Genomic DNA, 12,944 nt, shown 5'->3' on the forward strand with positions numbered 1-12,944 from the left:
GCATAACCTTCAGTTTTTGTTCTATTAGTTAACCATAATTTTTTTACAATAAAATGTAGGGTATATAAACCACCAATCGTTCAGTTAAGTAGGTTGAAAAATGAAAATGCTGTTGAGGTTTGCACTAAACAGTTCTCTTTCAGATGAAGATCAGCTCCTGAATACTTCTGTAGTTCTGTGTTTGTACTACTGAGGACATAAGTGAAATGAATCACTGTTTTAGGTCTCTTGGTAGGAAGGTTGAAGGAAGCGCTTTTCATGTTACCCAAGGAATGGTAACAGGTTGGGACCTGGGAGTGAAACAGATTGGGAGTCCAGTGATTAGCTTGTGGTAGTGCATAGAGGCCCCATTCGGAAGGTGCGTAGATTTTAGCCTTCGTTTTAGTTTTTGGGAATATAAATCATTTTAATCTAGCGGAGCTACCAAAATTCAACAGTCTTATATGTATGCGATACTTGGTTCACAATCATGATAAGAAGAAACAGCCTATGTACTCCAGTTATCTTTACAAGAACTTAAAAAAAGACTACTGTATTAAGGAGTGCAATAAGCACTCGGAGGATACCTACTTAATAAGACCCTCATGTCAAAGTAGATAGCTGTCTTGTTTTGTGTGTGTATCTTATCTTTATCCAAGCCGGAACCAGGACACTTTATCGGGGAGCTCTCGTACAAGGTTGCTTTGTTGTTGTTGTTGTGTTTGCTTTTAGAGTTAACGAGTATTATCCCCCACTAGATGTGCCAATTAGGATTTCCCTACTAGATGAACCAATTAGGGTCCTCCCACTCAAATATACACAAAAAAAAACACGGTCAAACCAATTTGATTTTTTTTTTTTTTTTTTTTGTACATGGAAAAGACTCTAATTTCCCATCTAGGAGGTGGGGGTAATACTAGTTAACCCTTGATAAGAGAGAAAGTAGTTATGTAGCTGAAATCTGTACTAGTTGCTACTTTAGGTGAATCATGACACCCAGTCACCCAGGAAAAGAAAGCGAAAGGGTAAAAGAAAGGCCTTCTTTAATTCTTATTACTAGTTGTTACATGCTCATAAATAGGGCTGTCAATGGTTTCAATAACCCGATAACCGATCCGAACCAAACCAATAAAAAATGGTTTGGGTTTTGATAATTTAGTTTGCCCTCTATCAACCCGAAACCGAACCGAACTGATAAGATATTGGTTTGGTTTTGGGTTTGTCTTCCATCGAACCGATATGAACCCAAACCAATAAGATATCATTTTAGTAATATTTATGATTAATTTTGTATGTGTTTATCAATTGTGTGGTTACAATTAATTAATTTAATTTAAAATTTAATTAATTTTATAGTTTTCGGTTTGGGTCGGTTTGGATTCCGTTTGCAATATATTTTATCGGTTCGGTTCGGTTTGATTTCGGATTAGATGTAATATTATCGATTCGGTTTGGTTTTGGGTTCTCAATTTTCTAATCCGTTTGGGTTCGGATTTTCCAAAACCCGACCCAAACCGATCCATTGACAGCCTTAATCATAACGCTGCTTTTCTAGAGCTATACGAACAAAGGATTCATTTGCTGAAGAACTTTTTTGAGGTGGCCTTAAATGTTTCAGGGGATGCTTATGTATTATATGTATGGTCCCCATTTGGCGTTGTTGAAATACATCAGTGCTTTCTTCTTAATATTGTGAACTTGCATTACGTGCACTAGCTCCATGCCTAATTCCAAACGTGTCTTAATTGCTGTCCAAAAGCTAGAAAAAAAGGAGAATATGAATGTTATCAATCACCACTTCTCGGCTTTGTGACCAACTTACTAAGCTTGCCAAGAAAGAATGAATTAACCCAATATTCAAGCTATCTGTTTTGCACTTTGGTATGCTGTGAACCAAAGTATGAATTGAGAAAGGCTCATCCATTGTTGACTTAAAGAAATTTGAGAGGTTGGTATATTTACATCTGAAGGTCTCTTGTAACCACCATCAACCTCATAAACAGTCCTCAAAGAGTGCATCCTACTCTTCAACTTCCCGTACAAGTCTAGACAACTTCTTAATTCAATTCCTATCTAAGTATCGATCATTATCTTCAGATTAATCAGTGTGTTGCTATCTGCTGGAAAACAAAGTTAGTGTCCATTTGCTGCTCTGACTACAAACGTCATAGAAATCTTTCTTTGTGACCCTTGAGTCCATGATCTGACAATCTGACCTACTGCCATTCTGAAAATGGTGCTCGTCGGTAAAAACTTTTTTCTTTTGGTAATCCTATGATAGACCCATTCTTTCTAACTTCGATAATCATTCTTTATGAGCTCTGAAGAGTTCACAAGCAAACGAAACAAAACACAAGACGAAAGGGATAGTAAGATGATTTTTTTTACAAAAGCACTACCCTCTCACTTGAGACTTACTTCTAACCACTTTAGAATTGAACATATTCATGTTTGGAAAGCGTTTGCTCCTTAGCGCATAGGAGCAAACAATCTCTTGTGCGCCCATGGCACATTGCGTACACACATGCGACCATATTTGATGTCATAGTACATCATATTTCACCTGGACAGAGTTCGATTATTATGCATGTTAAAAGTTTGGTAGGCCAAATGCCAAATGCCAAATGCAAAATGATAAAAGATGCATGATTGATTTATTATAGCGTAGTGTGGTACATAATCAAGGACTTTCTCTTCGTGTTTCTACCTTTTCTGTTTTTGTTTGAACAGAATCTCTTTCTCCTTTAACAAGCTGACGAAGAGAATATTTGGTAGGATTTGGACTTTTGCTTTTTGCCTACCTTTTCATAACTTCATATGGCACTAGCATGGGACCTATGTTATTTTATTTGACCTCCATACTAGAAACTTCGTAGTTTTGCATACTCAGTTACTTACTAGATCCTGATTGAAGGAAACTTACTTTGCTTGCTTGTTTTTCAATATTCGAATGCTTGTGATTCGGAGGTTTCTAAGTTGGTTATGTTACAAAGATAAATCTATAAACAGGGATCGTCAGTTGTATTATACTACTAGTATACTGGTATTGTGTATATATATTAAACATCATTTAAGAGAGTTCATTCATTAAAATGGAAATACTTAGCTTAAGAGATTTTTTAACTTGGACCCATCAAGTAGTGGGTCTCAGATTGATCTGTTGAAGCCATAGAGGCTTTATTACTTCACCATTGTAGTCCTTGAGAATAAAAGGAAGACAAAAATACTACGAAAGACAATGTACTATGGGCTATTTACCAATTGGAACAATATACTATTTTTTGGACCAATTTAGGCAATGCACTATTTCAATTGGGTCAATTGACATAACGTTTCTAATTCCGGCCAAATTAGATTGCCGAGTGATGACGTGTCAGGTGAAGAAAAAACCTTAAATTGAAATTGACAAGAAATTCAAGATTACTTCAGCATCAATTGAAGTAATTGACACAACGACTCTAATTTAGGCCAAATTAGACTGTCGGAGTGATGACATGTCAGGTGAAAAAAACCCTAAATTGAAATTGACAAGAAATTCAAGATCACTTCAGCATCAATTGAAATAAGTTTTGACATTTTCATTGTATTCAAAATTTATTTTACCTCTCTTTACAATTTTGTGTTTTAATTTAGAGTGTTTTTAATTTAAGGTTTTTTCTTCACCTGACACGTCATCATTCCAGCAATCTAATTTGGCCGGAATTAGAAACGTTATGTCAATTGACCCAATTGAGATAGTGCATTGCCTAAATTGGTCCAAAAAATAGTATATTGTTCCAATTGGTAGAGAGCACATAGTACATTGCCCATTGTAGTAGTTTTGTCTAAAAGGAATTCTCCTGTCCAAGCCCCCCTCTGCCGCATTACAGAAATAAAGCAGTACCACCCACTAGATTGGCATTACTTTGTCATCTTTTAGGGTGATTTTGGATACACCCATAAAAATATTCCCGTACCCCATGACTAATCCATTAATATCTCCCAAATTAATTTGGCTTATTTCCAATAGGGGTAAAAAAAGAGAAAAAACAAAAAAACTTATTCTAAAAAGAAACAACGAATAAAAAAATGTGAAAGTAATACTCTAGTAGAACTTCTAATAAAGGTAAAAGAATGCCCAGAAAACAAATTGTCTTTTTCCTTTTCTAGAAATTGCTTCAATTTCGATTTTTTATTTGATTGCAATTACTTTTTCTTTATAATTGTAGAAGGGTTAAAAGAGTTTAGTAGAAATATATCCAATTGAAAATTTCTCAAACGAAAAATGAGAAAGAAAAAAAATGCATTCATGGTTGATAAGTGAAGGAGGAGGAAGACTTTTTTGTTTTCCCAAATTCTATAATTTTACCCTTTCTAATTTCTTTTTCGTAAGGGCAAAAAATAGTGACAGAAAAAAAAAAAAATAAGTGCGAAGGGTTTGTGTTTGCTGGAAGGATAAACACTTGTTTGGATATACTTAATAAAAGAAAGGATAATTTAAAAATTTAAATATGTCTTAAATAATTTTATTTATTTATTTCAAAGTTAGGATAGAATGTTTTTATGGGTGTGTCCAAGATCACCCATATTTTATTGTTACTTATTTGGTTGGTACTGGTAATGCATGTTACAAACTTACGATACAGGTGTTCAGTACTAAACTATTATGCTTAAGAATTGATTGGCAATGACAAGCCATTTGTTTACTATACGTACGTCTACGAAGTCATGACACAATTGACTCCCTCCCCCGGTATTTCTGTTATATGCCATTTTGTTTTAATTCCTATAATATGCTTTGTTTCAATCTCGTTGGTCATTGCCAGTTCAGCAGTTACATAGACATTTACAGATTTACAGAGCAATTTTGAGAATTTGAGGGTTCTCTTTTCTAATTTGTTATTCAAACTTTGTCATCTGCTACTCTAGTCGTAAAGTATAGATTCCTTAGAAAGTTAAGAATCATTACTGTTGCTTAATATGAAAGGGTAACCACAACAAATCTACTTTTGTCTGCTTAATGTTTGGAATCATTGATATTATTAAATCGGTACAGAGACAGACAATCTAGGAAATGCTAAGTTTAGGTGATTGTGGTACAGGCGTACAGCAAAATCAGACAAAAACTTTGGTGCATCCTGTTAAGTGTTAACTGTTCACACATGATTATACTGTCAATAATTAGCTACCAAATTAGATGGTTGCTACTGGGCTCCAGCTTCGATTCTACGCTAGACATCCAATTAAAAATGAATGTTCAGGCAATGAATAGACTTGGGACCAATCATTAACCCTTCTCCTAGCCTCCTACTAGTCCTACAACTAGGCAAAACAAAATTGCATTACCAAAAGAATGACAATGACAAGAATGTTCGTTCCATTGTTGTCGTAATTCAAGATATCAATGGCGACCTTGAAGTGCCTGACTGTTGAAATCTCTACAAAGCCGAAAGTACCAGCATACTGATTATACAGACACTATAAAGTTTTTGCCTATTTTGGTGATAATATTCAAAAAAAATCAAAAAATCGGAATATGTCGAAAATATCACCGAAATAATGATATGGGATATATCGTTATATATTTTGTTGGTTATTAATTATATCGGTTTTAAAAATAAAAATCGGATTTTTCGAAATCGGATTGTTGAAAAAAAACGAGTCGGCGATTTTTTCGAAAGTACCAGCATACTGATTATACAGACACTATAAAGTGTTGTGCCAATTCCTCAAAATTTGCCACTATTTTGTTGGTTATTAATTCAGTGAAATTCAGGAAAAACATTCCAAAAATAATCTCACTTTCTATTGAAGATTTGAAGTGATAATAATTACAAACTTACAATCTAGTCACGTTCCCTTCAAGTGATGTTTTAGATTGTAAAAATGACTGCTAATGGTCCACCAATAAGAGTTAAAGACTTAAGATCATATGAACGGTGGTGCATGTGAATTGGACTTGGGCACCATAAATAAGATTGTTTATGAATTCGACTCATCACCATGACTGCATCTTAAATAATCACCAAGGACAATGTCTTCCAATAATCCAAAATGCAGAGAGGTACAGTAGAAGCATCAGAAATCATTTATTACTGCTTTCCTTCCAAAAATCATCATTAGTTAATTAGATTAGATTTCTTGTGTACTTGTTGCTTCAGTTGTCCCTACTGACCTGTATACTCTGTCTGTTTGAACCACTCATCATTGATGGTATAAATTAGTAAACATAAGAACAAAAACATAGTTTCTGTTTTGTATTTCAGTATTTGGATATTATACCAATTTAGTCAACCCTGATCCTTCAGCCCCACCATCGTCACTTCTTCATCTTTTCTTCAAAACTCTCAACAGTTTCTTGAACTTGCAGAAACACTGAGTGCTCAAGTAGGGAACATAAGAAACCATGAAGCATGAAAACACAACAAGTGTAGGGAAGGTTGTTAGCATTTCACAGTCTACAGTAACACCATCTAGGCATAGAGCTTCACTTAGAACCAAAGATTCATCACCAAAACCAGAAGTTTCACCAGGACTAAAAGCGAGGTCAAGGATTGTTGTTGTTCCTCCAGACCCAAGTGACACTCTTAAGGTTAAGAGATCTCTTGGGTTGAACAAGGCTAAATCTAGTGAGGATGTGATGGGCTCTCAAAAGGGTAGGGAGATTGAAGAAGTAAAAGTTTTGGGTCGGTCTGTAAATCCTGTAAGTCGACACGTAGTGGAGCAGTTTGCGCGTCCAAGGCGGCGGGCCATTGATCCAAATTGTAAAAGAAGTGAAGATGGATCAGATATAGAAAAGAAAGAATTGCAGGAGAAATTAAATGCTAGTGAGAATTTGGTTAAGAGTTTGCAATCTGAGGTATTGGAATTGAGGGGCAAGTTAGAAATGTTGCACAACTTGAATGTGGAGCTTGAGTCCAAAAATAAACGGTTTGTGGAGAATCTTGCAATTGCTGAAGCAAAGATCTCATCTCTTTCTAGTCATGATCAGGTGCAACTTGGACCCCCTACTTTTTTTCAAATTTCAATTTGGCATAGTTGCTTTAAGGGTGTCATTGAATTTATCTTACTATTGGTGTAGTGAAAATGATGAACAAAGACATTGCCTAACTGGCTAACTATGAATCACCACTTAATTTGAGATTTCTTGAATAATCTTAGAACTGTGAAGGATTGCAATCCTTGACTGCATAGGCTACTTCTTTTACTGTTCTATATATACTGATTTGATTTCCATTTTTATCTTGTTCCCATCCTAAAATCCAGTAATAGATTGAAACTTTTTCTTTACTGAATTCTGGGTTTTGTTTTTGGAAATCATTTTTAACTTTTGGAAGAAGAGGGAGTCGGCTGTGGAGAATTTCCAGGCCTCTAGTTTCAAGGATGTTCAGAGACTTATAGCCAATAAATTGGAAAACTTGGAACGAAATAAGAATGCTATCAAGGAAGGGAGTACTGTTCCACTGCTTTCGGCAAAGATGATGCAACCAGTTAATAAAGTAGCTGTGGTGCAACCGAAAGTTACTGCAAATTTGGTAATGCGACCACCCCCGCCTCCACCACCTCTTCCACGAGTCCCTTCCAGAGCCTCTGCCACTAGAAAATCTCCAGAACTTGTAGAATTTTATCACACGTTAACAAAGCGCGAGGGGAAGAAGGATGCTCAGGGATCTGGGATTCACAACAATCGGGTGGCGAACAATGCACACAGCAGCATAGTTGGGGAAATTCAGAACCGCTCAGCTCATTTGATAGCTGTAAGTGTCTGAGATCTCCAAGTATGAGTCTTGTCATGATTTTATATGAAGTGTTTTAACTGTATTGTGGATATCTGTTGTAGATCAAGTTGGATGTGGAAACAAAAGGCGATTTGATCAGATCTCTCATTGAGAAGATTCAGGCAGCATCTTATACAGATATAGAGGATGTCTTGAAATTTGTTGATTGGATTGACAGCCAACTCTCTTCACTGGTAATCTTCGAAACCTTTAACAAACTGATAGTTGAATTTATTCCAAATATTTGGTTCTCTTTGGTTCACCTTGTGGGATAGCTAGAAAAAACGGTTCCATAGTCTATGGTTTTCTGAAGACATCCCTTACCTATTTTAGCTGCTGGGGATTATTGTGCCTACTCCCTGGTGTTGTTGCATGCAGTGCGCATTCTATTTTATTTGTGGCTCCTTTTAATATTTATAGGTTACATTTTCTCTTAAGACTCTCAAGTTTAGAGAGTAGTTTACGACTGAAATGTATCAAAGGTTTAATACGGGAGGTTGTGGGTTCAGGTCTTTCTGTCTTTACAGTGGGTCTCTCTGCTAAAGGGGGGTTTTGGGAAATATCATTCCCACTCCCAGATGTAGTTTTATGTGATATATCTACCAATATTAGATCCCCACATATCCTCTTGATACTTGTAAGCTGCTACACCAACTCAATTGCTTAAGGAATTTTGGAGACTGCAATTTAACATTAGTCTTTTAACGCATTTTGAGCCTGTAATTTTGTTCTTGACAATTTGTTTTCATTAATATACCAATTAGAAAAAATGAAGAATCCCCATATTGAGCATTACGATTTTGTTTTTCTGATTCAAGGAGAGTGGTTAGTTAGTCACTCTGATGTATCTATATTATGCCTTCATTTGTCACATACCAATTCACTTGTGATATGCAGGCAGATGAGAGACAAGTGCTAAAACATTTCAACTGGCCAGAAAGAAAAGCTGATTCCATGCGTGAAGCTGCTATAGAGTATCGTGACCTTAGAAGATTGGAAAGTGAAGTTTCTTCTTTTAAGGATGATTCTAACATGCCATGTGAAGCTGCCCTGAAGAAGATAGCTTGTTTGCTAGATAAGTATGTATCACGAACAAACATCCCCTCATTTGTTTCCGGATGGGAAACCAGTGTATATGCTTGGCCATAATTTTGACTTTGCTTCTCTAAAACCACATGCTTCCAGGTCTGAACGAAGCATACAAAGGTTAATTAAACTGCGAGACTCAACCCTGCTTTCTTATCGAGATTGTAAAGTTCCTACTGACTGGATGCTCGATTCAGGAATGGTACATAAGGTATTCTCTTTACGAACTAAATGATGTATTGTCAATCCCGTGTCCTGTCATCTTGTAGAAAACTCTTCCTATTCTTCCTTTTGACGTCAGTAGCATCTGTATATTGTTCTTCACCCATACGATCACACCTATATAAATTATGAGGTATCTGATTAATCTTAGTGCTGACATTGATAAATGGTCCTCTTAGCCTTACTTCAATCGCAAATTTGCTTCCACAAGAATCATACTTCAGCTCATTCTACTTCATTTACACTGAAACTTTTATTTAGCTCCATACACATAAAATGTACTCAGTAGTTTCCATGTGGCACTAAGAGTCATCTAGCTTTCTATATTGCCAAGCTTTCGGCTGAATTCATCATCTTACAATGTGGCGGTGTTGAACTAATTAGAAATTTTTAATACAGATAAAACAGGCTTCCATGAAGTTGGCAAAAATTTACATGAAGAGAGTGTCTACGGAGTTACAATCAGTGCGGAATTTCGAAAGGGAATCTACACAAGAAGCTCTGGTGCTCCAGGGTGTGCGATTTGCTTACAGAGCTCACCAAGTAAATCACGATTCACACATTTTTAAATGTTATATTTTATTTTTTTCCTTGCTTGTGTGTGGGTGGGGGTTATATGAAAGGTCCCTATCAAGCACTGTTAGGGCGTACGGTTTATTAATGAATATGTTGCACACTTAAGAACTCTACCACCATTTAGTGGAACCCGCAAGGAGTGTTTGCAGGGTCAGGGAATGCCTCACTCTAATGGTCCTGGTTTTCAAATAATTGGCCAGGAAAACTATTCACACTATCTACTTTGGTCATCACTTTTTCACATATCTACATCACTTGTTGGTTAGTCCTTGTTACTATCCACATAATGACAACATTAATCCCTCCATTACTGAAGCCACCTACTAGAGAATTCAAAAGCTTCCTACTGCCCCCTCTTTATATATATTTGCATGTTGTTAATCCACTTTATCTGCGTTTTTCTCCAGTTTGCAGGAGGACTTGATTCAGAAACAATGTGTGCTTTCGAAGAGATAAGACAGCGAGTTCCGGTGAATGCTGGAGGGTCTCGAGAGTTGCTCGTAGGAATAGCAACGTAATACCAAATGATGTGGTCTTCCTCTAACTGATCAAACTGGCAACAATCATGACCAATTCATTGTTTAGGACGTAAGAATAATACAGAGAGTATATGGAGAGAGAGAGAGAGTACAAGGAGATACAGGAGAGAGAGAATACCAGACATTACTAAACAAGGAGCAATGGATTCTCAGATAATTTAGAATCGACCATATATGTTGTTGCTACAATTGAGAAAAATATTCATCTTTATAGTACGTTTACATCTGAATAAAAGTATATACAATACCAAGTCTCTCAAGCCTTATCAACATATTCTTCATTGGTAGGAAAACAAAAACCTAATAAAGACATTTTAGAGCATTCTGAAAGCAGCAAGTTGTTACCTCCACATTAGGCGCCACATAGAATAGAATTATTTCCCCTCAAGGTAGGTTGCCCAATGCAAATGTGATTTTAAATTTCGGACGAGGTGTTTAATTCTGTCTAATTGTATTTTACACCGAGATGAAATGAAACATCCCGTTTGGTAAACAAGTCACCCTTCCTGCGCCTTATTTTGATTGTACATTGAAATTATTTGATGCTACTATTGAAGATATGTGTTGTCATGTATATAGAGATTTGAAATCCACCATGATCAGTATGGTACATTGGATAGAATTAGGGGGGCAAATGGATAGGTTCGGATTCGGATATGCTTCTATCCGAATCCGAATCTGAATTCAAAAATTTATAATGATATCTGAATCCGAATCCGACGGATATTAAAAATTCTATCCGAATCGAATATCAGATAATATCTGATTAGAAAATTAATATTAATTAAAATTTTATTTGTTTTGAATAATTTATTTTACCACTATAAAAACTAGTATAAATATATATATTTGTCATTTATTATTATTATTTTGTTATTATAGTTTTGTTATTATTAGTTTATCATTTTATATAATAAAAAAATGAATAAATTAATTATATATAATAATAAATATATATATTTGTCATTTATTATTATTATTTTGTTATTATAGTTTTGTTATTATTAGTTTATCATTTTATATAATAAAAAAATGAATAAATTAATTATATATAATAACTATTAGTTTCTTAAATTGGATCCCATATTATTGGATGCCAATATCACAGTATCCAAAACCAATTTGGATATAAAAAATTATCCGAATCCGATATCCGAAATTTTCGGATAACATCCGATTTTTCAAATAGGAATTCAAATTGGATTCGAATATTTGGATATTCAATTGCACCCCTAGATAAAATGTGTTGTTAATTGGAGAGTGTGGTTCAAATCTAGCTATCATATATGACCTTATCACATGTGTCCTTACATATTTTGTTTTTACTCTTCTTCCAGAGCAAATTAACAACCATCTTCTTCCTCACAACCAAGTGATAAGCTATTGAAAAAAAATGTCTAGACAAAAGAAAATTGCATTCAACCAAAATTTATTGGCATCCAGTAGTAGTTCGTACATCTGCCTCAGTTGCAAGATGACTACATTCAAAGAGCAAGAGAAGAGCATAATGAAATGGTAAGGTGAAAGAGGAGGAGGAGGCATTTATTACATACTATTGGGGCATTAATATCTCAGGCATCCATTGAAGATATGGATATAGACAAGCGAGGTGGATTTATGTTGGGCATATCATATACGTTTAAAGATGGTGGCGATGTACGTAAATAAGCAATATTGAGGGATTATTTCACAACACCTTGTATATGGGCTCCTTATAAGTTTAGGCGAAGGTACATGATGGAAAGAAAGTTTTTCAAGTATATGATAAAATCTGTTGCAATTTTCGTCGAATACTTCCAAGACAAATTAGATGGATTGGGTCGGCAAATAATTTTTGGGTTGCAAAAGGGATTAGCTACAGTAAACAATTAGCAACTGGTTGTTTATCTGACTCCACTTATCAGTATTGCAACTTAGAGATTCTACAACAAACTGAATCTCTGAAGCGTTGGTGCACTGCAATAATCACAGTATTTGAGAAAGAGTACTTGAGAAGACCAACTGAGGCAGACACAACTAGGATATTAGTTGAAAATACTAAAAGGGGTTTTCTAGGAATGTTTGGATTAATTGACTGTATGCATTAGGTGTGGAAGAATTGCCAAATTGAATGGGTTGGGCAACATGTGGGGTAAGAGAATGAACCATCTCTTATACTTGAAGTCGTTTAAAAAAAAACATTGTTAGATATGGCATTGCTTCATTGGCTTACCAGGTTCACATAATGACATTAATGTTTTGCATCGTTCTCATATTTTTGAATCATTAGAGCAAGGTATGGCTCCTGCTGTTAATTTTAATGTGAATGGTAATGCTTATTGATCAGCCCCCAAATGTACATTTTATTACCCTTACATTACTGTATTACAGCCCTTCTTACGCATAATAAAAAGACAACTCATAGCTTTTATTGACTTTTTCAGGTTACAGAGTATTTCAGACTACTTATCATAAAAGTTGCATCTTAGCACAAAAAGTAGCCTTATTAACGCTTATTATTAAGACTCAAAGCTGCTATGAAAAGTGTTGAAAAAGTCAAGGTCAAAGTCAAAGTCAAAGGTCAATGACTCAAAACCATATAACTGAAAGTCACGTCCTTAACTCAGAAGACTAGAGATGGATGACATTGATACAAAAGAAGACTTGCTCAAAACCTAGCTTGATCAAGAAGATATGAAAAAGCAAAAGCAAAAAAGCAAAAGCATAAAGCAACATGGTGAGGTGTCTTGATTGTAGAGAGAAAGGGCAAATCAGACTTTTGTAAAAGTAGGGGGTATAAGAACCT

General features: G+C 35.3%; 1 protein-coding gene across 1 annotated transcript; it reads left to right on the forward strand.

The window, feature by feature from the left end:
- Nucleotides 1-5,955: 5,955 nt before the first annotated feature.
- On the forward strand, nt 5,956-10,413 carry LOC147481160 (hydroxyproline-rich glycoprotein family protein). Its single transcript, XM_086578876.1, has 7 exons — nt 5,956-6,949; nt 7,296-7,715; nt 7,799-7,930; nt 8,634-8,815; nt 8,922-9,033; nt 9,444-9,587; nt 10,028-10,413. Exons 1-7 carry the CDS (start codon nt 6,365-6,367, stop codon nt 10,136-10,138), a joined length of 1,686 nt encoding a protein of 561 aa, XP_086435002.1. The 5' UTR covers nt 5,956-6,364; the 3' UTR covers nt 10,139-10,413.
- The last annotated feature ends 2,531 nt before the right edge of the window (nt 10,414-12,944 follow it).

Source organism: Coptis chinensis, chromosome 8 (genome assembly GCF_015680905.1).
Source record: "Coptis chinensis isolate HL-2020 chromosome 8, ASM1568090v1, whole genome shotgun sequence".
In the NCBI taxonomy this organism is placed as follows: Eukaryota; Viridiplantae; Streptophyta; class Magnoliopsida; order Ranunculales; family Ranunculaceae; genus Coptis; species Coptis chinensis.

Bases quoted from the DNA above. Each gene is read 5' to 3' on its own strand.
- LOC147481160 (XM_086578876.1), top strand. From the start codon at position 6,365: ATGAAGCATGAAAACACAACAAGTGTAGGGAAGGTTGTTAGCATTTCA. The intron at 7,716-7,798 runs GTAAGTGTCTGA...TATCTGTTGTAG, and splicing joins GCTCAGCTCATTTGATAGCT to ATCAAGTTGGATGTGGAAAC. The intron at 7,931-8,633 runs GTAATCTTCGAA...TGTGATATGCAG, and splicing joins ACAGCCAACTCTCTTCACTG to GCAGATGAGAGACAAGTGCT.